The sequence below is a fragment of the Strix aluco genome, chromosome 1, assembly GCF_031877795.1.
Source record: "Strix aluco isolate bStrAlu1 chromosome 1, bStrAlu1.hap1, whole genome shotgun sequence".
Lineage (NCBI taxonomy): Eukaryota > Metazoa > Chordata > Aves > Strigiformes > Strigidae > Strix > Strix aluco.
Window position 1 is genome coordinate 71,018,807 of NC_133931.1, and position 23,429 is coordinate 71,042,235.

At 41.1% G+C, this 23,429-nt stretch overlaps 1 protein-coding gene across 6 annotated transcripts; it reads left to right on the forward strand.

The window, feature by feature from the left end:
* Nucleotides 1–161: 161 nt before the first annotated feature.
* Nucleotides 162–22,806, forward strand: BAG1 (BAG cochaperone 1). 6 transcript variants are annotated; one of them, XR_012623295.1, is made up of 9 exons: nucleotides 175–373; nucleotides 3,740–3,868; nucleotides 4,019–4,101; nucleotides 4,806–4,919; nucleotides 5,427–5,534; nucleotides 5,694–5,831; nucleotides 10,947–11,012; nucleotides 18,390–18,452; nucleotides 19,419–19,487. XR_012623295.1 is itself a non-coding variant. In XM_074824593.1 (7 exons), exons 1-7 carry the CDS (start codon nucleotides 331–333, stop codon nucleotides 19,506–19,508), a joined length of 630 nt encoding a protein of 209 aa, XP_074680694.1. In that variant the 5' UTR covers nucleotides 174–330; the 3' UTR covers nucleotides 19,509–22,806. The 6 variants fall into 6 exon arrangements, 3 of the variants coding, with proteins under 3 accessions (XP_074680725.1, XP_074680694.1, XP_074680703.1); XM_074824593.1 differs by lacking the exons at nucleotides 5,694–5,831; nucleotides 10,947–11,012 and having other exon boundaries at nucleotides 174–373; nucleotides 19,419–22,806; XR_012623297.1 differs by lacking the exons at nucleotides 10,947–11,012; nucleotides 19,419–19,487 and having other exon boundaries at nucleotides 18,390–18,417.
* The last annotated feature ends 623 nt before the right edge of the window (nucleotides 22,807–23,429 follow it).

Here is a 23,429-nt window from a genome sequence, read left to right on the forward strand (position 1 = left end):
GCCGCAGGTCTGAGGCTGGGCTCGGGAGCCGTCAGGCCGCGGTTGGGTGGTGGAGCGGCGCTGCCGGTTGGTGGCGGCCGCCCCTCCTCCCTAGGGCGCTTGATTGCTTCCTCTCGCTAATTACCGACCCGACGGCTACCGCCGTCCCCCCGCCGATGACGCCGGTAAAGAGCAACTCGGGGGGAGCTCGCCATGGGCGCCCGCTGACGTCACGGCCCTGCTGCTCCACCCCTCCCGGCTGGAGAGGGGGTGGGCTCTAGGGCGGAAGTGACGCCCTACCGGCGCGCCCCCGGATGCGCCCGCAGAACGGTTTCCTTGTGGCGGGGCGAGATGGCGGCGCCCGGAGCCCCGGTTACCGTCACCGTCACTTACAGTAAGAGCCGCCCGAGGAAGGGAGGGAGGGCGGGCAGGGGGGTGTCGCCTTCAGCTGCTGCCGAGCCGAGCGCGGCCCGCGGCTCCTTCTCCGGCGGCACGTACCCCGAGCTGGCTCCGGTGCCTCGGCCCCCGGCGGGACCGTGCGGGTCGGGCCCCGGCCTCGGGGGGCGCCGCCCTTCCCTGCCGCCCCCGCTCTCCGTGCACCTCGCCTCGGCCGGTAGCGGTAGCCCGGCGCTGCGGGGCGGGCGGTCCCGTGGCTGCGCCGGGGGCAGGCGGGAAACGCGCGGGCGGCGAGGGGGGGGGGGGGGGGGACGCTGTGCGTGGCTTGTGGCTGCCTTTGGCGCCTGAGAGCCCGAGTTCCGCAAAGCCTCCGGGAGACAGAAAATGCCGGAGCTGCCGCCGGGCGGCGGCGCCTGCGCGGAGCTGCGGCTGTCAGCTGGATGGCGGCAGCCTCCCCGGCCTCGCCGGGTCTACCCGGGCCTCAGGGGGACACGGCTCACCCTCCGATTCGCCTGGTCTCGATCCCGGCTGCTACCGTAAGGTTTCTCTCCTCTATCAGCCGCACCTTCCCACTGCCTCCCTCAAACTGGATCATGTAAGCTGATCCAACAGAAGGACAAGAAAAAAAAATTTTTTTCCATACCTATAAAATGGTCTAACTCGCTGCCCGGGGGTAGATCTGCTGTAAGGACGACGGTGGGAGCAGGTGACGAGGCTGGCCTTGCCAGAGAGCACAGGGCAGAGGTCACGTTTTTGGTAGTAATCTTCATTTAGATGGAATATATCACTGAAGTCAGCATGGTATGTTAAAAGCAGGTGCTACCCGATTGGCTCTCTTTTTGTTTGTTGAATAAGCTCGAACGATTGCCATTAGTGAGATGCAGGATTGCAACAGAAAGGGCTGGTTTCTTCCATAGGACAGTTGGGTGCTGATCTGATGAAACTCAAAGGCCAGCTGTCATGATTGAGCTTTTTTTTCATCGGGAAGGAGAAGTAGGAGGAGGGAGAAGGTGGTGGAAGGGAAGATGCGGTTAAGTCTGCAAATAAGTATAAAAAGTTACTGCAAAGAAGTAAGAATAGCCTGGACTCCCCAGTTCCTAAAGATAAGATGGGAAATACTGTGGTTAAATTTTGATGAAGTGGATCTAGGTGAGGCAGTAGGAGGAATGAGAAGGATAGTAAGGTATTAAATCAGCAAGGTATTAATCATCCGATTTTTGTTAACAAAACTTGTTAATTTTTTATGGATTATTTTTTAATTGGTGAATAATAAATTCTATTCCTGTTCCTTTTGCACTGTGTTGGTGATGTTCTTTCCACCTTTAGAGCTTACTGTTTATTTCTGCTTGCACATTTGTGTTTTCAAACTTATGTTATTTGGTGGAAATATTTCCTTTATCACCTGACAGTTTTATTTGAGTCTTTGGTGAGGAACTTTGTGGAATAATTGGTTTGAATTTTTATGATTCATGTGCTCATTGATGCCTTCAGAGAGCTCCATTTGATCTGAGGGTTTTCATTTGCAAAGATGACAATAACTTAACTAGATTAATTTATTTATATAATTACAACATCTTGATGTTTGCCAGCAGTCTTCTTATCTGTGAGTCTTTTTCCAGTTGTTTTCTTATCTGGTAATTACTTTGCCATTAATCAATAGCAAATAGAAGGCATTGTTCATCTTGGACTTTGGCTGTCTGATTTGTACCTGTTGCTCTCAGATGCTTGTTTACTACTTAGCACAAATGTTTTTGTTAAAGTTTTGCATGTGTGAGTGAAAGTGGGGAAGGATGGAAATAAGGTTTAAGAAAGGGAATGGTAGTAGACCCACACGTATCACTTGACAATATGCAAGAAATTGACTTGACCTGGTTTTAAAATGTATTTAGGCTTTTTTTAAAAAAAAAAGATATTGGAATTTTGCACTAGTGGTTACTTTAAATTAGTATTGTCACTTACTGAAGCAAAAAATAAGCTATGATACCATTCTAACCCGTGAGGTATTTTTCATGGTGATGTCATTCTGCTGTGAATTTACAGTAAAATTTTTGTTACAGTCTGCCCAAAGTGGTACAAATAATTTGTAATTAAAACTGTTTCTATTGCTAGGCAAACTTCAGGTGTTCTCTTCCCTATTTGCTGTTTATTTGTGTAGTTGTTTTTTTTCTCAACTGCTGACAGACACAGCCCTTACACAAAGCAGCTGTATATGTCAAAACAACATTCTGAAATAAACCGAGGTTAGGACCTAAATTTTTTGGTTGGTTTTTTTTTTTTTTTTCCTAAAAGAAATTGGGAAGAAGGTCTATTTACGGAAGATGCTTGGGAACAGTTTGTATAATGTGATTTTGAGCTTAAAACCGTTTTGGAATTCAGAAATATTGTTGGAAGCTTGCGAGATTTTGAGGCCACAGTGTCACTTGTCACATGATTCTGGGAGACTGGAACATCTTAAAATTGATATTTCTAGCACTTTTCTTTGTAATAGATAAATGCATTTCAAATTAGTGGCATGAAGATAGTTTTCTTTCTGGTATTTGTTAGAGTTGTCTCTTCCTGCAAAGTAAAAAATGCCTGTCTTGATTTCCCTTGCAGCCAGTGGTGGCTGATTCCTGTGGGTGCTTTCAGACTGACAGGCCTTAAGTGTGTGGGAGCAGTGGGTTATAGAAATGGTCTGTTGCAAAGCAGGGATCAAGAGACATAGTCATCTTTTCTAAGAACTTCCTGCCGTTTGCATGAAAGTAATCTTAGGGAGTCTGAATAGGATGTTCTGTAAGTGGAAGGTGACATGTAGGCTGAGACTTCTCAAGGTGGTTAAGGCTGCATATCAGCAGTATTATGGGGAAAAATAATTTTTGGACTGTGAGAATTCTCTCAGATGCCTGATAGAGAGGAGACAGGATAGGTATGGATCGCTTGCTTCTCATGTATGAGGAGTAGGGAGCAAAGGAAGTAATAAACTGTGTCAAATTCCCCAAGACTCGTGCCATTAAAAATTCCTAGAAGTAGGAAATGGAATACATCAGGAAGGTGTGGGCTTTCGTGCTTTAGCTTGTGGGATGTCTGGACACCATGTGCACTCTTAAAAGAGGTGGGGAATAATATTTAGCAGGATCATTACGCCAGCAGAATATGCCTAATCGAACTCTTCAGGTTGTTAGAATGTAAAACAAAACTTTCAGCTGAGGTAAGTCATTCCAAGAGGAAGGAAATGCAGTAGAATCCTTTGATTAAGAATTACGATTATGCATGAGAATTGGTGATTTGAGAACTCTCTGCATTAATGAAAATGAATATTAGAAACAGATTCCCTGTAATATTTTCTAGGTAACAATAAGTATTACTGTTACTCTGTTTTTGTTAGGTAATGAAAAACACAGTATTCAGGTTGCTTCTCAACAAGAAGATGGTGAACCTACGCTACAAGACATGGCTGTGCTTATTGAACAAGTCACTGGAGTTCCAGTTCATTTTCAGAAACTGATATACAAAGGTAACTTATAAATCTGTCAATGTTTCTTACAGATGATACCTTTCATCTTAGTCACTTTCAGGTGTCCCATGTTTTGAATGTCTTCAAAAAGACATTCTTATGTCACTAACTATATTTTAACAGTTTTTTCCTCTCTCATTTTCCACTTAGGAAAGTCTCTGAAAGAATTGGAACAACCATTGTCGGCACTTGGTGTTAAAAATGGTTGCAAAGTCATGTTGATTGGGAAAAGGGTAAGTGTTGCCTTTGGACTCTTTTTTTTTTCTTAAATTATGGTAATTTCTGTCAGTGATTCAGCTGCTGAACACAGAAACAGGTTTCAACATAAACTTTATATTGTATACCTACCCACAAAGTTGAGTTCAATCTCACGTTGTACTGCAAGTAACTCTGCAGTTTGTACATTTCTGAAATTACGTTGACTGACTTCTGCCTTACATTATTGACAAAATTCTGCCTAATGTGTTGCTTGTCAGTGCTCATGAACCTTCTGTGCACTGATGACCTTATCTGCTCATCTTATTTTTCTGGTTTAAAAAAAAAACTGTAGCTAATGAGTCTGCTGGTTATTGCTAGTGAAATGACTTGTGACTGGCTTTGCCAAGTAGTGGACAAGGTAATATCTCATGATATAAATGTTACCTCTACTTTAAAGATGCTAAGCTAACAAAAAAAAAGTTTGCACTTTTCCTTTTTCTCTTCAAATTCATCTCATTTAATGTGTTTATATACATTGCTGCTTTGACTGTATTTATACTTAAGCTTTGGAAGAAGCTTATTTGGTGGGTATTAAAATATGGAAAGAATAACCACAGCGTAGCATGTATTTTAAATCAACAGAAACCTTTATGTCTGTATCACCACTGTTGCTGCTTTTTAGCTGCATAGTGACTCTATTTGTTCCATAGTTGTGAATGTTGTACTTTTGAATACACAGAATAGTCCAGAAGAAGAGGCTGAATTAAAGAAGTTAAAAGATTTGGAGAAGTCAGTGGAGCAAATAGCTAATAAGTTAGAGGAAGTTAATAAAGAGTTCACAAGTATCCAGAAGGTATGCCAGTTTTGTATCATTTTATAACTTTGCAAAACAACTTTGTAGGTATATGTATTTAAAAAAAATACTGTTTAAAGGTTTTGAGTAGTCAGTAATAGGCTGCCTCTCCTAACTGTCCAAGGGTCCTGTAAAATTCTTACTGAATTTCAAATGCTGTTTATGAATTTTTAAAATAGAGACATGGCACTGTTTGGAAAAAGGTAAATATTGTTGCATATTGGATAAATTTTATTCTTTAGATCTGGAAAAACATAGAGTTCTCTTCAGAGTCCAAAGGAGAATGTATGTTACTTGTTTAATCTTTTAAGTAAACCTAGCAGATCTTGCATTTAGCATTTCAAGGATTGATAGAACACAGATAGAGATTGGAGTCCCTCTCATACTTGAAACTACAGAAGTAGTAAAAGATGTTTTCTTCTGTGGTGGATTGACAGATTTTCTAAGATGAGCATTCTGTAGGGTATGGAATAATTTTACCTTTCCTTCCCTCTTTTTCCTCCTCAGGGATTTTTAGCAAAGGACCTCCAAGGAGAAGCACTAAAACAGCTGGACAAGAGGATAAAAGGGACTGCAGAGCAGTTCATGAAGACCCTGGAACAGATTGATGCCGTTGTAAGTAAATAAACACAGAAGAGGGTCAAATCCCAACAGAAACTTAGTGTTAAGAATATATCTATCTTGTAACTTATTTCATATTTTAAAATACTAAAAAATTTATTTTAGCTTTGAAAATTAGTTAATTGGTTTGCTCATTTTTTCTTTAATATCCAGCTTTTGCCCCTGTATGTCTCCAAAAGACTACTTGGCAGCATCTCTTTCTAAATGGTGACATTAATGCCTGTGTATGCATCCCCATTCTACAGAAGAGCTTCATTTGGGGCAGCAGCCTGTTAAGACTACATGAAATGGGTATCCTTTACTCGAGTTTTACCCTTTTAGTTTGTCTTGGCAAACTTTCACGTTAAAACTTCATGGTAACAATAAAGGTCTGGGGAAAAAAGCCAGATACACTTTGTATTCTATATCCCATAGGAACAACGAGGTCTTGGAAGACTGAAGAATTTTCTGGTCAGTCGTAGGTGGACTGGCAGTACTTTTATTTGAGATGCCTGCATGTTGAGGACTGGCTTCTTTCTCTGGAATGTACTGGGGTATATCCAAGTGCTTCACAGTCATTAATGGATCATAACCTTACAGCATATTTCCAGAGTATGATATATATCTTCCTGTATCATGTAGTAGGTGAGAGCTAGGTGAGAATAGGGGACTTGCACAGAGATAAATACAAGATTGTGACAGCTAGGGTATTTCCTTATTCTGTTTCTCTGTTTGCTGGTCATTCTCTGTAAACTTCATTATGTAATTATGTTGCATATCATGATCATAATATCCTCCTCTGAAGGAAAAACGCTGCTTTTCTGTGGTAGTGATGTCTTTGGGTCTACTCCTTTGCACAATGACCCTTTATGGGATTGTTTCAGAAAGATTCCATACAAATGCCTATAATTGGTGAACCAAATGTAGATTAATTGATGGACACCTTGAAAAGGCTCATCAGCAGAATAAAAGAGTAAAAATGTGAACTGGCCATCATCAAATGCTATACAATATGAATGTGTTCCTAGGAATGGTGGGGAGCTCATTAACTTACTTCCTCCTTTCATAATGTGAACCTTTAATGGTAAACTAGCCTTTGCTGTTTGTTATAGCCAACAGTTCTTAATTTTTTTTTTTAATTTTAAAATTGTAATATGCTAAATATTTTAAAGTCTTAAAATTTCTCTTTCCTTTTCTGCCTCATAGAGGAAAATACTTTGACAGTTCTTGAATGCTGTTAGGCATACAGACTTTGTATAACTGATTCCCTGTTTGAAGTGACAGATGTACTGTGTGTTATCATGAAAATAGCAGTAAGGTGACAACTATTTCAATTGGATGGGATTAAAGCTTATTTCTGATCCCTTCAATTTCTGGTGCTAAGTCCTATTTAGAAAAAAGTCAGTACCTGTATGCTGGTGTACAGTTCTGGAACTTAGCAAGCAGCCTTGAAAAACCCTTTCACTGCTTCCTAATTAATCCAAACTGAATTTCCCAAGTTTACTTTTGGTTCTGGTACTGTTTGCATGGCTTAAAGGGAAAGCATGCTGTTACCTATCTCCTTATCCAAAATGCTCTAAATAGTACTGGACGAGGGACTTTCAGGTTTAGTACAAGTCTTTAGAAGGTGTACAACCTAGTGACTTCATGTTTAGATTTAGGAGATAATAGAGTCCCTGTGCCTCAGTCTTGTCTCTTGTGGAAGTGGAGCAGCCAGAGCTAAAACTAATATAATTCATATCTTTTAATATTTATAATAGTTGTTTGTTACTTTGTTGTATAAGAGTCTATGACATTGACAAGCCTCATTTTTTTTTTTTTTAAAGCAAGAAATAAGTGAGGGTTTTTATTGCCAGTGATCGATGCTACGTTACACATGCCAAAATCCATATTTATTTGTTTTAATATACAAGGGTGGCTGTGGTTTTTGTCATGAAAACTGAACTGTGAAATCTTGCAGATGAGATGTGTGTGGTTGGGTGGAATCTTTACATGAAATGTAGCTGTTCAGTGTACTGGTATTACGTGAGATCAGATGAACAGGCCATCAACTTCCTGAGATATTACTTAGCTGTACTGTAGTTGTGCAATGTACAGAGGCAGTAACACAGAACAGTAATGAGGTATGTATGTGAACAGTAAATGGATTCCACTGAGGTAAAAAGTGGTAAAGCATAAAGCTTCTAGAAAGTATTTTATCTGTATCTCAGAATAGTTTTATACAGTATTTAGTATTCTTTTTGTTAGCCAAGTAGAATCAAGTTCTGACAAATTTCTTGAATGTTATTGACCATATATCTATATGACATCTGTGTTATTGATTCAATCAACAGCATGTTAAAAACAGATAAGGGAAAAAAAGTGACTGAGTGACCTGTTTTCTGCTAAGACAGAAGAATGGATGCTTTGTAGAAGTGAAACATACCAGCAAGCTCACACTATAAATGTTCCAGTTTGTTTCTTTGGCAGAATTTTTGTGAAGGCTCTTTAAAGTATCTTGGCTGTCATACATTGTTTGGATCAATCAAACACGTAGCTTGATACAGAATGAGATTTGTATGATTATAGAGAGCTAAGGGTGAGGAAACCTGCATATTGTTTTCTATTTATTCTAGGGGTGTCACCCTCTTACTGTTAGCAGGCTAACTCATTAGTTAGAGGAGCGGAGTTTGCAACTAATACTCCTTTTTACTATACTCCATGTGTTCAACAACTGTGAATTTTTCAGAAGCGATTTAGGAGTGGAGAAGTAGGTCAGCAGTCATACAGTATTGGGGTGGTAGAGGAAAAATACAGTGTTATCGCTGCCAGAGGTTTGGAGTGAAAGTCTTGAAGGGATGCTTTTGGGTAGAGTAGCTGTAACTTAAATATTTTAACATTCAGTGTGTTTAAATAGCTACTGCTTCCACAACAGAAAGGGTGGAGGGATCTTACGAGCATCTTAAAAATTTTTGAGTGTTGCAACACAGTCAAATGTTCCCATTCCCCAGATCTTTGAAGTTTTCTTCGGGAGGAATACAAATCGAATAGTGTTCAACAGTTGAAGATTTGTGTGTGTGCATCACCAGAAGTATCATTGATTTCAGCAGTTAAAAAATTTGATCCAGGAGTAAAATTTAAAGAACACTACTTACTACAAATCTTACTGAGTAGAACACAGAATTCTTGACTTGATCAGCTGGCATAGTTTTTTAAATAACTGAAAGGCTTTTTCAAGAAAAAAAGAGCTTTTCTGAGATCAGTAGGAAAATTTAAATCCACAGTCATGATACCATGTACTACTTGTGAGCCTGCTCTAATTCACATGGTCTGTCACCAGTATTGCAATCTGAGAGGTTACTTTATTCTCGTGATGATTTCTTATTAAATGGCAGATTTGTAATCTAGAAAGACAATATTGCAGAGAACAGATTGTTCTGACAACTGAAAAAAAAGCTTTCTCTCTGAAGTACCACTCACCGATTTTGTTTACATAAACTCATGACAAAATCACCTGTCAAATTGCATGTATCAGTATTGAGGACATTGATAACATTACCAACTTGTAATTATGTTCTGGTGGCCCTTTCTCCTTTCCTGAGGATTGTTTTTGGTTATAATCCGTCTGTAAAACTTACTTAAGTAACTGTTCTGATGAAGCATTTTTCACTGTCTGCTTGTCCCTGCTATACTTGTCAAAGTAAATCAATACCAAATTAACATTTCAAGGATTAAAAGAAAGAAGTATTCTGAAAAGAACATCATTATGCCTGTAATAAACATTTCCCAGGCTTCTGGGAAGTTTTGCCACTTATAGTAAGATGAGAACTTACTACTAAACCTTTGAATTTATCTGGATTAATAAACATTTGATAAGCATTTCTTATTATAATTCTGAAATCTCTTAGCATGAATCATAAACACAAAATCAAAGCTTCGGAGGAAAATTTTTCTAAAGCACAGGGAGCATGAAAATACTATTATCCCTCAGTGAGGATAGAACGCTTAGTTGCCACTACTGCATTCAGAAAACCTGTTGACAAATGCTGCCATTTAATAGCTGCTTTTAAAGAAGCTGCATGGATGTCTACTTAGGTGAAAAAGATTCAGTGTCAACATAATGTGCTTACCCAATTTACCAATTTATTTAACAATAAGTTTAAAAGAAAGTGAAAGGCTGGTAGTCAATAAAAACTACACATGAAGGTAACTATGGTTTGGGTTTTTAAAAGAAACTAACAAAAGAACCACTTATTAGATGGATGGAGTGTCAGCAAAAAATCCTTTTTTGCAACTGATTAACATTGGTGCCATGTGCAGCAGAGTAATTTTTATTTTTTTAAGCAATTCGATAACAAACCAAAAATGTTTCTAGCTATTAGAGCTAGTGACTGCTAGTGTAGGAGTTTGCCTGTTTTAAGAATGGTGTCCCTTTGGTTCTGGTAAGATAGTCATAAATAATAAATTTGACTAGCATTTGTTTTGTTTATTAACTGACTACACTTCTATAAAGTGGATTCAGGCATCAGATATTATCTACTGGGGTCTGTGGTTTGGGAAACAAGAAAAAACCAAAGAGGAGAGCAAAGATGTGGTGGTAACACAAAGCTTAAAAATCGTTACTGGAAACACTTCCAAAACAAATGGAACTTGAGCAGAACTGAAGGCGATGTTCTGCAGCAAAGGGAGGTGGTTTTATTAGGAGACCAGCTGGGAGAGGGGAAGGAAATGACAAGAGAGTCTGTATTTCATAAGAAGCTGTGCTCAGGAGAGGGGGATGATGGGTTCATAGTTAAAAGAACACTCAAGAATAGAGAGGCTTTACAGGCAAGAAAACGCACGTGCATGTATTTATTACTGTGTAAACGGTGATTGGTTTTAAGGATCTCTTGTGTAAGCATGAGTGTTGTGCGTACAGAAGATGAGTCTTCGAGGACATAATGTGTGTGTGTCTGCAGTGCATCTTGTCAGTGTATGTGCAGGGTGAAAACTCTCAAAGAGATGTGGTTAATTCTGACTTCGGGGGTGTGGGGTGGGAGATAGTCACCAGTCACAGGGGGACTCGGGCTCTGTTTCTGGGTGGATGGGGGGAGGATAAAGAACCTGTGTTCAGGACTTCTACAGAAGTTGCTGGGGTGAAGCCAGCACTGCAGTCACTTTTGAAAGTTTAAGACCACATAGACCAAGGACTGTGAGACTTGAGCAGGGTTTTGTCACAGAGAAAGTGCAATGCAAAGAGGAGACCTGCTATAGAAGTAAGAATATGCTGTGCAGTAGAAAGCCGTATACTAATCCAAACGACTGCTCTGCAAGCAATGTTAGCACCAAAATGTAGATTTGGCAAGAGTTTTGCATAAGCACTGCCTAGGCTTAAGCTACTCCTTCTTTAACTAAATTTGATTTTAATTAAATATGGAAATGTTATTGTGACTTAAGGTTTATTGCCAGCTTCACCTGTTAAACCCTGAATAGTTGGACACCGTATTCCTGGAGAGGAGACATAAGCTGACTAAGGTAAAACAGAGAGACTGTGAGATTTAATTTGATGTTAAGATATGTAAAGTTTACTAATTTGATTGCAAAAGACCCTTTAAGCAGCTTGATACGTTAGTACATTTAGGCCTTCCAATTCTGTGTCTCTGCCAAGGGGATTACAAGATGTAATTTAAAAAAATCCCCAACAAAAAAGCTATGAGGGTGTGCAAGCAAGCATAGGAGTTTGCACTCACAGATATAGTTAAAAAGAACCATTTTGAAAAATGTTGTCAAAAGTAGAAATAGTCTAAATGTCTTCTCTACACTCAGATTTCAAAGTTTCCTCCAGTTACCAATATCTGTTTTAGAAACAGACTTTGTGTGGTAAGCCCAGCTGGAGTTCCATGTCTGCTATTGACAGTTAACTTAGGCCTATTTTGATGATATAAAATTGTTTGTTAATTTGCTATTTCAGATTGGTAGGAATACTTGCATAGGTGTCCTGGTTTGAGCCCAGAGGGCAACTGAACACCACGCAGCAACTGCCTCACTCCTTCCCCCTCAGAGTTGGGGAGGAGAAAATACAATAAAAGGCTTGGAACAAGAACAGGGAGGGATGAACTCACTCATTATGGACACAGGCAAAAGACAGACTATTGGGGAAGAAAAAAAGAACATCAGTTTAATTTGAACACCACCACCACTTAATTTACCAATCAGAGTAGGACAGCGAGAAATACAACCACATCTTTAAAACACCTTCCCCTTACACCTCCCTTCTTCCTGGATTCAGCTTTGCTCCCAGTTTCTCTACTTCCTCCTCTCCAGAGGTGCAGTGGAGGGGGGTTGCGGTCAGTTCATCACCCGTTGTCTCTACTGCTCTTTCCTCATCTTGGAGAGGACTTCTCACACGCTTCCCCTGCTCCAGCGAGGGGTCCCTCTCATGGGAGACAGTCCTCTGTGAACTTCTTCAACATGAGTCCCTCTCATGGGTTGCAGCTCTTCATGAACTGCTCCAGCGTGTGTTCCCACCGCGGGCTGCAGTGCTCCCAGCAACAGACTGCTCCAGCACAGGCTTCCCTCAGAGTCCCGGCCTTCTTCAGGCACAGCCACCTGCTCCCGTGTGGAGTCCTCCACGGGCTGCAGGTGGGCATTAGCTCCAACATAGACCTCCGTGGGCTGCAGGGGCACAGCCTGTCCTCTCTCCACGGGCTGCAGGGGGGGGTCTCTGCTCTGGCGCACCGCCTCCTCCTCCTCCTTTCTTCCACTGACCTTGGTATTTGCAGAGGTATCTCCCTTATAGCTTCTCCTCACAACTTAAGTTCCCTTCTTAAATATGTTATCACAGAGGCACAGCCACCATCGCTAATTGGCCCGGCCTTGGCCAGAGGTGGGTCTGACTTTGAGCCGGCAGAGCTTTGAGAAGCTTCTCATGGGAGCCACCTCTGTAGCCCCCTGCCCTGCTACCAAAAACCTGTCACACACAAACCCAACACAATAGGCCAGAATCTCTTTCAGAAAATACAGTCTGAAATAAGTACTTAGCAAATGGAGATGGGCAGTGTAACTGAGCTAGTGCGTAATTTCATTTTTTTATTTGGTTATTAAGAAATTCCAAGTCATGGAAAACTTCAAGGCATAGAAGAATTTCTGCCACAGTGATATAGCATCTTCATTTTCTGGTGAGAATCAGCCATTAATAATTAGGCCTAATCGATCTTTGTTTTTTCAGGCTATTATGTATCTGGAGTCAAAATAGTATGCATCAAATACTCTCTCTATGTGAAATGTTTCTCGTCATATTTTGTTCATTTTAAAAAGTGAATTGTGTTGTTGAAAACCAAGGGAAAAATAGGAATGTTTCTCGCTTGGTTACAGGGTCCTATGTCTAAGATCCCTTAGAATAGTTCATGTAACTATAATATTTTTTGAATTTTTTTTCCCCTGTGACAACTATAAATACTCTGAAGACTGCTTTTTTAATTTGTGAACTAGAACCAGTGTTTGAAGAGAATTCACACACATCTTTAAACTAACTTCTCAATTGTTTTGTAATGTCTTTTCTTAAGGAAAAGCATGTAATACAACCTTTTCAGAGTGTTCTGCTTATTGGGAGGAGACATGCAGGTTTAGCATGCTACAGTGAGCAAGGGCTTATTGCAGTACACAGTACTAGAAAATACACTTTGTAAAGAGCAAAGTAGCTTCCGAAATGAACAATTTAAAAAAGCTGTACTTGGGAAAATAGACTTATGTCACCTAGTAAAAAGGAGTTTTCATTGTAGGCAGACCATTGTTGAAAAACTAATAACAGCTTCTGAACCTATCCTGTGCTGTAAATCCAAGGAAGTAAGGTGACATTACAGAATCACAGAATCATCTAGGTTGGAAAGGACCTTGAAGATCATCTAGTCCAACCATTAACCTAGCATTGGCAGTTTCCAACTACACCATGTCCCTCAGCTCTATGTCGACCCTACATAGGAAACACCTCCAGGGATGGGGACTCCACCACCTCCCTGGGCAGCCCTTTCCAACGCCTAACAACCCGTTCTATAAAGAAATACTTCCTAATATCTAGTCTAAACCTTCCCTGGCACAACTTGAGGCCATTCCCATTCATTACGTAAATGAACAAAGAGACTAGCGTAGAACAGGCTCCTGTAGGAGAATTTATATTGTGCATGACAGCTTTCTGGCATTAACCTAGTAACTTATTTTCAAAACTACTTCTTCTCACAAAACAAGAGAGTTTGGAAAGGATAGACAGGTGATGAAATGCATCTTAGGATACACTGAAGAGTGTTTTGGGTAATAAGAGGAATAACATCAATTAGAAAAAAGCCAAAACCCATAACTTGTTTTTTAGACATTTCTGTCCCCGTCTGTAAGATAACCTGCACCAGTTTGCATTTGGAAGGCTATCTCCCGTAATCTGCATACTGACCTCTCTTTGCCTCTGATGCTGATAATCATTTTCCCACCTGCAAGAAATATGTCTGGTCTGCTTCTGGTTCAGGAGGTGCAGTTTGACATAGAAGTTATCTGCAAGGGAAATATCTTTTCTGATCTCAAAGGGAAGTGTTAAAAGTTGATACAAGTTTTATCCAGCTTAATGCTGCTATGTGGGAAAACTAGTTCTGGAGCAGCGGAAATGGAAGCTAGAACAACAGGAACAGAAGATTCTTTCTCTTACTCATCTTCCAAAAGCAAACTAACAAATTAAACCAAAAAAACTGACCCTGAGAAGAGGTTAATGTAGTAGTAGTTACTCCCACTTCCAACCTCCATACTAGGAGACATAGTATGTCTCCTTACTTCCATATTTCCAACTAGGAGACAAGAAGCAGCATTGTGTATTCCTTCTTCCAACTGAGTGTAGGAGCGAGAGGGATTTTAAATCTGGAGTTTATGTAGAAGTAAAATCATAGAATCATAGAATGGTTTGGGTTGGAAGGGACCTTTAAAGGTTGTCTAGTCCAATCCCCCTGCAATGAGCACGGACATCTTCAACTAGATCAGGTTGCTTAGAGTCCTGTCCTACCTGACCTTGAATGTTTCCAGGGATGGGGCATCTACCAGCTCTCTAGGCAACCTGTTCCATTGTTTCACCACCCTCATTGTAAAAAATTCCTTTCTTCTATCTAGTCTAAATCTACCCTCCTCTGGTTTAAAACCATTACCCCTTGTTCTATCGCAACAGCCCTTGCTAAAAAGTCTATCCCCATCATTCTTATAAGCTCCCTTTAAGTACTGAAAGGCTGCAATAAGGTCTTCCTGGAGCCTTCTCTAGGCTGAACAACCCCAACTCTCTCAGCCTTTCTTCATAGTGGAGGTGTTCCCGCTCCCTGATCGTCTTTGTGGTCCTCCTCTGGACTTGCTCCAACAGGTCCATGTCTTTCCTGTGCTGAGGACTCCAGAGCTGGACATGGCACTCCAGGAGGGGACTCACCAGAGCAGAGCAGAGGGGCAGAATCACCTCCCTCAACCTGCTGGCCACACTTCTTTTGACGCAGTCCAGGATATGGTTGGCCTTCTGGGCTGTGAATGCACATTGTCGGCTCATGTCCAGCTTTTCATCCAGCATTAACCACAAGTCCTTCTTGGCAGGGCTGCTTTCAAGCCCTTTATCTCACAGCCTGTATTGATACCAGGGACTGCCCCAGCTGCAGCACAGGACCCTGCACTTGGGCTTATTGAATCTCATGAGGTTCACATGGGCCTACTTCTTGAGCTTGTCCAGGTCCCTCTGGATGGCATCCTATCCCTCAGGCATGTCAACTGCACCACTCAGCTTGGTGTCTTCTGCAGACTTGCAGAGCGTGCATTTGATTCCACTGTCCATGTCACTGATGAAGATATTAAACAGTACTGGTCCCAATACGGACCCTGAGGGACACCACTTGTCAATGATCTCCATCCAGATATTGAGATGTTGACCACTACTTTGTGGATGTAACCGTCCAGCCAATTCCGTATCTATCAAAAGGTCACTCCATCAAATCCATATCTCTCCAGTTTAGAGAGAATGATGTTGTGGGGGGACTGTGTCAAAGTCCTTACAGAAGTCCAGATAGATGACATATGTAGCTCTTCCCTTGTCCACTGATGTAGTCACTCCATCATAGAAGGCCACTAGGTTGGTCAGGCAGAACCTGACCAACAATACATTCGAATCACCTCCCTGTCCTCCATCCTCCATGTGCCTTAGCATAGCTTCTAGGAGGATCTGTTCCATGATCTTCCCAGGCACAGAGGTGAGGCTGACAGGTCAGTAGTTCCCAGGGTCCTCCTTTCTACCCTTTTTGAAAATGGGTGCAATGTTTCCCTTTTTCCAGTCGCCAGGGACTTCACCTGACTGCCATGACTTTTCAAATATCATGGAGAGCGGTTTGGCAACTACATCAGCCAGTTCCCTCAGGACTCTGGGATGCATCTCAGCAGGTCCCATAGACTTAAATAGGTTCAGGTTCCTCAGGTGGTCACAAACCTGATCTTTTACAGTGAGAGGGGCTTTGCTCCCCCAGTCCTAGTCTTGTGGTCCATCCACTGCAGAGGTGTGGGAAGAGAGGTTGCCAGTGAAGACTGAGGCAAAAAAGTTAAGTACCTCAGCCTTGCCTTCATATGTTGTTACCAGTTTGCAAGTTGTGTTCATCAGGGTGGGTACGCTTTCTCTGAGTTTCCTCTTCTGGCCGACATACCTGTAGAAGCCCTTATTGTTCTTGATGTCCCTTGCCAAGGTCAGCTCCTGCTGTGCCTTGGCCTTCCTGACCCAATCCCTGCACACCCAGCCAGCATCCCTCTACTCTTCCCAGGATACCTGCCCCTGCTTCCACTGCCTGTGTGTTTCCTTTTTGCCCTTTAGTCTGTCCAGCAGGTCTCAACTCAACCATGCTGGTCTCTTGCTGTCTTTTCCTGATTTCTTACAGCTGGGGATTGAGAGCTCTTGCGTTCTATGGGAAACATCTTTAAAGATCTGCCAGCTCTGTTCTGCTCCCTTGTGCCTAAGGGCAGTTTACCAGGGAGCCCTATTGACTAACTCCTTGAAGAGCTGCAAGTTTGCTTTCCAAAAATTCAGGATCCTGACTTCACTCTGCAGCATGGTGGCTTCCAACTCCTGTTTGTTGCCCATGCTGCATGTACTGGTATAGAGGCACTTTGGCTGGGCCTTAATTCCTTTGGGGTATTTCACCAGTGTTTCCCTGTTGGCTTCTATTGCCTCAGGAGACCCTGGTTCATCTCTGTAAGACTTTAAGTGTGCTGCAGTGTGCCCAGCACGTCTCAGAGCAACAGGCTGAGGGCCCTTGCTAGCAGCCTGTTCCTCTAACCTTGGTGTATTGTCCCACAACTTGCCATGGCCGAGCCTGATATTATCCCCCTCCCTGTTCAAGTCTACTTTAAAGCTCTGTCAGTGAGCCTCGCTAGCTTGTGAACAAAGACCCTCTTCCCCCTTTGAGGAAAGGTGAATCCCATCTGATGCCGTGTAGACCGTCCCATTACTGAAAAATCCAAAACTGTGGCAGTGACACCAGCCATGGAGCCATGTATATATAGATAGAATCTGTCTGTTTCTTCCAATATCACTGCCTGCAACTGGAAGGATAGAGGAAAAAATTACATGTGCTCCACATTTCCTTACCAACCATCCCAAGGCCCTGAAGAGTCTTTTGATTGCCCTTGGAAATGTAAGAATGTGTCCCAGCTCACTCTGTTGTGTGCCTGTTTTCTCCTCGCCTATGGTTCTGGGAAAGCATGCTAAGCCTGGTGATTATTATTTCTTTGTCTGATATCACTTAGTGTGCTAATTATTGCACAAATACTGGAGCAGTGTGATCCCTGAACTTCCTGGAATCTCAGTGATGTCTGTAGTTTCACTTCCCATGATGGACTGTTTTTTTTGGTGTAGAGTCTTGTGTATTTTTAACTCCTACATTAGGTTATGTGCAAGACTCCTATATTTAAGACTATGTATGTTTAGCTGGAGGCTAAAAGAAAAGAGCACCTTTTTTTTTTTTGAGTGTTATAAAAGATTATGTATCTAAACCTCCCAGTGGGGCTTGCATTTTAGCTGAAATGAAACACAGAGCAGTATAGGGAAACCTCTATTCTTGATATGAAGTGAGGGTGGAAAATAAAAGGTATACCAGTGAGAAACTCCAAGATTTTTATGCATCTTCAACAGTGAGAACATGTTTCTAAGGATGTTCATGTAAACTTTATGTAATGATAATCATCTGTACAGGTGTTTTACCTGTTTCAAAAAAAGATTGTAAACCTGAGCACCATTCCCCACCCACACCCCAATTTCTCATCGCTCCAAAAGGACAAAGCATATAACATTTGCTAAGATGACATACATGAATATGTTGGGTGGTAGGAGTACAGAAAATGATGCAGTTTGAATTAAATTAAAAGCTGTCAGCATGTAACACTTCACATCTGTTGCCTTCTATGAGTAGATTGCAGAGAAGATCAGATGTACAGCTTAGACTGGCGAAGCCTGCATTACTGGTGATACATTCTAGTGATGGCAAATGATGGAGTTAATGTGTTCGTAAGAAATTAATTCATTTTATAGTCTCTGAAAAAAACTGAAGTTGAAGCTCAACAGAACAGTTAACATACACCACAGTAGACAAAAGCAGTATATGTGGTCTGTTGCTGTATGTTACCTAAAGATGGGTAGTAAATTTGCTAACTCAGTTCTTTGCAATCATCATGATGGATGCATCCCTGACTTTGAGTTTATGACTTTTTCTTTTAAATTCCTTCTTGTGTAATTATCCTCACTGAACAGGCGTGGCATTTTCAAGATGCCTGTTCAGAGGATTCTTTGATACATTCAGTTTTTGCTGTAAGTTTAATATGTTAATTTAACATTAAGATGCATCAACTTGTTTGTTTATTTTACTGCAGAATCTGCCAGAGAATTTCAGTGATTGCAAACTGAAAAAGAAGGGGTTGGTGAAAAGAGTTCAGGTGAGGTTTTTTGGGTTTTGGTTTCGATTAATGCTGGGCACTTGTATACCAAGAGTTTGTGAAAATGAGAGCTGGTTAGAGCTTAGATTTTTTTCAGTCTTTGTTCTTACATTGATATTTTTTATGACCTCCCTTTGAGAGGTATTTAATAGCTTTATAAAACAGCATATAGAAATGCAGGTTTTCGTAGTTCATGCTGTTTTCAGATAATGTTTATAATTTGCATTAGTGGTTGACCTTATGGCTACCTGATGATGTAAAGTAATTCTGATAACTTGTAAAGAAAAGAGGATAATTCCTCCTTTTCTATGTCTTGGTGGGTTGGAGTAATGCAGGAGGTCTGGGCACAAGGATGCAAGTCAGCTGTAACTTCTGCTGGACCTTGCTAGAGGTGTTCTTTGGAAAATTTAGCTTCTATTGCAATGTACTAACTTTCTATGGAGAGTAAGTCTCTAAAGTAAAATCTGTACAGAAGAGCAACTGTGCTGGGGGGTGAGGTTTTTAATTGCTTTGCTTTTGTGTGATGCTTACAAATTCCCAGGCAATATTTCCTTAGAGACCTTGAACTGGAGGTTTGTTTTAGATTTGACTAAGTTTGTCATGCCCACCCTTGGCTACAGAAGTATGTGTTTTAGAAAGGAGTTTAAAAGTCATGTTCCAAACTGAATCACTACTTTTCTGAACCTTTATGATCCTTATTGTTTATGAACTTTGGATCAACTCAGAGTACTTCAGTGGCAGGACTGGTGACAATGGGCAACTACGTTACTGTCTTACGAAGTATCATGTTTCTGTTGGATTCTGGGTAAACAAAATTGTGAATAAGCTATTATGAAAACTGAACTGGAAGGTGGTTGTTGAGTTGGCTTCCTCAAATTCATGATGGAAACTCCAGTTTCTGTTCTTAAGCATCTGCCATTGCTATAATTGCGTCCCCGATAACATTTATTTGTTTCTTCTTCTCAGGTTTTTCTTGCCCAGTGTGATACCATTGAAGGAAATATTGGTCAAGAAATGGACAAGCTACAGTCAAAGAATTTGGCACTGGCAGAATGAGAGGCATTGCCCTACATAATTAGGAAACTTAATTGCTCTATGAGCAAGAAGAAAAGTTTGCTCTTTGTTTTGGAGCACGTATTCAGCTTTTTTTTTTTTTTTTTTTTAAAGCCCAGTCTGTTAGACTGGTACTAGTCAATCATTTCTTGCTGGTTGTCTTGTTTGCCGCTTGGTTAGACCTATTATTTTGAAGAGAAAATCCTTCCTGAAGAATGGCAGAAATAATCTTTGTGATGAATTGCTATGTATCTTATGGACGAATGTTTAGTTAACTAAGTTATAAAGTTTGCAGTGATGGGCAATTTTGTCCGATATGTCTTTGAATTTATTTACAGCTCAAATCAAAGAAGGTCTATAATCGTACAAGTGCCATAAGTTGCAATTGTAGGACTTCAGCTTGATTGAAAAAGGCAAACTGAGATGACATCTGGGAAAGTCGAACATTCTAGTAGACAGTTCAGAGCAATAAAAAAAAACCCTACGCATTTGTATCTACTTAATGTTTGTATGCATTTATAAATATAAGAAAGCTTGACTATAAGGGAGTGGTACCTATTTTAGCCTTAAATTGTCATAATAAATGGAATGTACTGTAACATGTATGGTACTTAATTTTGGGTGGTGCTTTAAGTTGTTACTGAGCTCCTTGATACAGATGTATGTTTTTTACATAGATTTCTGATGTACTGTGGTTTTTATAGATTATTCTTATTGTTTGTGTTCCATCTTGAGTTATGGTGGAAAATGAAATGCAATTACTCATGCTGCTCATATACCAAGGGTTCAGTTCAAGCAAGGTATAACTAAGGAGCTATTTGAAAGGTTTTTTTTAAACTTTTTGTCTGATTTCACTGAATTCATGATGCTATATTTAATGGAAAATTGCAGTGATTATTTCTAGTCTGTTAAGGTTATCAGTGAATTTTTATAACATGTTACAAAGTGATAGAACTTTATTTTAGCAATGCCGTGTGTCTGAGGGTTATGACTGATTCTTGCAGTCAGATATGTGCCATGCTTAGCCTTCTCTGTTAGGTGAAAAATAAACTTCTGCAGGAGATAGTAATTGTCAGCAGGTACAGCCAGCTTTGGAGTTTTTGGTCAGAGCCTGTAGCTAACGTACCTATAGTGGGAGTTACTTTTTCACTGATACTTTTTCGACTTCTGGTCGGTAGGTCAGTCATAAATGCAATGGCTGGCGAAGTAGTAACTGGTAAGGAGCCTGTTTCAGTGGGGGGAAAAAAAGCTCTTTCATCTCAAATGAGTCAGACTGAGGATGTTTAGAAATGGCCCTTAGGTAGTGAGCCTTTATCCTTATGTGTCTGTTTTAAGATTAGCTGTCCTTTCAAGATGAAAATAGGAAATGTGTGTAAAAAGGTGTTAACTTCTAATAAGTTACAAACCTTAAATAATACCTAAAGTATTATTATTAAAGTATTATCTTTGATGTTTGTGATTGGAGGAGCATTTCTTCAGTGAAAAACACTATTGGACAAATGAAGTGATAACCTTGCATTAGAAGGGGTCAGTTTTCTTCTAAAAATGCCTTTTGACCATACCAAGATTGGACTTGCCATGTTTTTTACTGTTAAACAGTTTCTTCAAGGTTGTATTTTTTCCATATGTAACTCTCTTCTCAGCATCTGTGGAGGATTTTAAGGTCTAAACTCCTAGGAAGCTTGTATATCATGTTAGGAAATGGTATGTTTGGTAGGACTGTGGATATTTTTTCCGAGGCTGCTGGTCTGGTCATGCTGCATTTTCCCAGCACTTTGTTAGGAGTAAGAGTTGGTTGTAGCCATTTCTGTGAAGGCCCTACCTAGCTTGGTGCTGCTTCTGGACCAGATTCAGTTGACTCTTAAGCCACCAGCAACACTGTTGCCTAATTCAGGGAATGCAAAATTATCCACTTTAATGGAAAGGATCCTCACCCTCTCAATTTTAAGTCCTCTAATGCATTGAACCTTCACAGGTGCATGTATAATAAAAGTGCAAAGTATCCTCTTGTGCCCTTGAAAAGAACTGGGAGCTGCAATCATGGCTAGGACTGTGCCTGTTTCTGCTGCTCCATTGTATTTTTCTCTCTTGGGTGAAAACACTAAGGCTATAGGCAGACATTGTCTTCCCAGCACTCCTTCCCAGAAACTGCTGCTGCTTGAGATGTGCTTGTGTGAGTACGTCCTAAGCCTGGCTCAAAGCCATGAAGATTAACTTTAAGATGTTCCGTAGTAGATCTTTCGATAATCTGGTACTTTGAGGCAAAAAGAGTGATGATGAACCTCTCCCACCAGCACATCTGGATTCAGCAAAGGGTGGGTGTCCTGGGCTGAAGTTAATTTACAGTGGTAACTCCTGGTATCAGAGTGTTTGGTTTCTAGGACAGAAGTATGTGTATGAAGACAGACTTCTGCAGTATACAATTTTTTGTCTTCCAAATATAAAAATGAGTTGATTCATTTTGGAAAATGGATGGTTGTATTTAGAATTATCTAAGACCTAGAGTGGATTGACTTTTATACTTAGTTTTGAAAGAGGAGTCCTACACTTCATTTTTTTCATAATAGCCTTAAATTTCAGTGAAAGCAAACTTCTGTGCTTTTGAAAAGTGCAGCAGACGGCAATTGTGGGAGGAGGGGGAAGGAAGAGGAGCTTTTAAATATTCTTCAGAATTTGTAAAGGTAAACATAGATCTCAATCAAGCTTAAGCTATATTCTCACTGATTCTGTAATCTAGGTGTACTATGATACCTATTTTGCTACTGAATCACTTCCTTACCCCAACCATCTGCCCTGATCATGTCAAAAGAGAAGTTACTCCTTTTTGCCTTAGTTGCACTTACCCTATTGTCTTCCAGTTGCTGTGTTGCTCTGGCTGTGTTTACACACCTCGGATGTGCCATCCGGGCAAAATGTCTTACCACAGAGTTTGTCTTCTATGAAAATGGAAATCAGATTACATGCTTCCGTGCTCCGTTTTCTGCCCCAGCTCCTGTAGGCTGGTGTGAGACGAACCAAACCCAACGTTCAGGGAGCCGCAGAGTCTGGAGCTGTGGGGCGACTTGCTCTCTGAGAACAGCCTAAAATATGCTGCTTGTAGTGGCATCCTCTGTGACTAAGTCCTCCTGAAGGTAATACCGCTGTAAACCTGGTGTAATGCTTTTTTGACTTTTAACGTGGTTTGGAGGGGAGTACTTGACGCCATGGAACTTGGGGCTAGATTTTTTTTTTTTTAAGCTAACTTATTTTACTGTACTATCATAAATGAAAAGATAAAAATAAAATATGGAAAGTTCTCTGCTGTCTTTGGTCATGATGTGGTTACTAAATGCTGTAGATGGGCTGTATTTTAGCGGGGCAATGCAGGCTGCCCGCTGTGTTGTAGCGTGCGCTGTGCAGGCGAGTCGGCAGCGTTTGGGAACAGCAGCTGGGTGTGCAAGGCCTCCCGAAGGGGTGCAGGGAATGTAACCCTGCTTGGCAACAAGCTGAAGCTTAAAGAAAAGATGCGGGTTTTGGGGTTTTTTTCTTTTTAAAAAGCCCTTTTCACGGTTGTGTTGCATTCTGAGGGTTCCTGGATCTGGGTGTATGGGATATACTGTGGTTTTTTAATTATTTTTTGCATCTTTGGGGGACTTTCTGAGAATTTATTCAGAGATGCAGCCCACAGCTAGATGGTGGTGCCTCTTTAGTTACAGTGTTGCTCTAAAGGCTTAACTACTGAAAAACCTTATAAGGCCGGAGAATTTAATTCTGCTCCTATGTTGAGATTATTTTGTTTCTCCTCCGGCTCTCTGCTGGGGGCGGGGCGAGGCTCCTAACTCCGCCCCGCCCTCCCGCTCTAAGCCCCGCCCCGTTTCCCGCTCCCGACCCAGGCTGGGGGCGGGGCTTGTCTGCATCCCCGCCCACCCGGCGTGCGTCACGCCG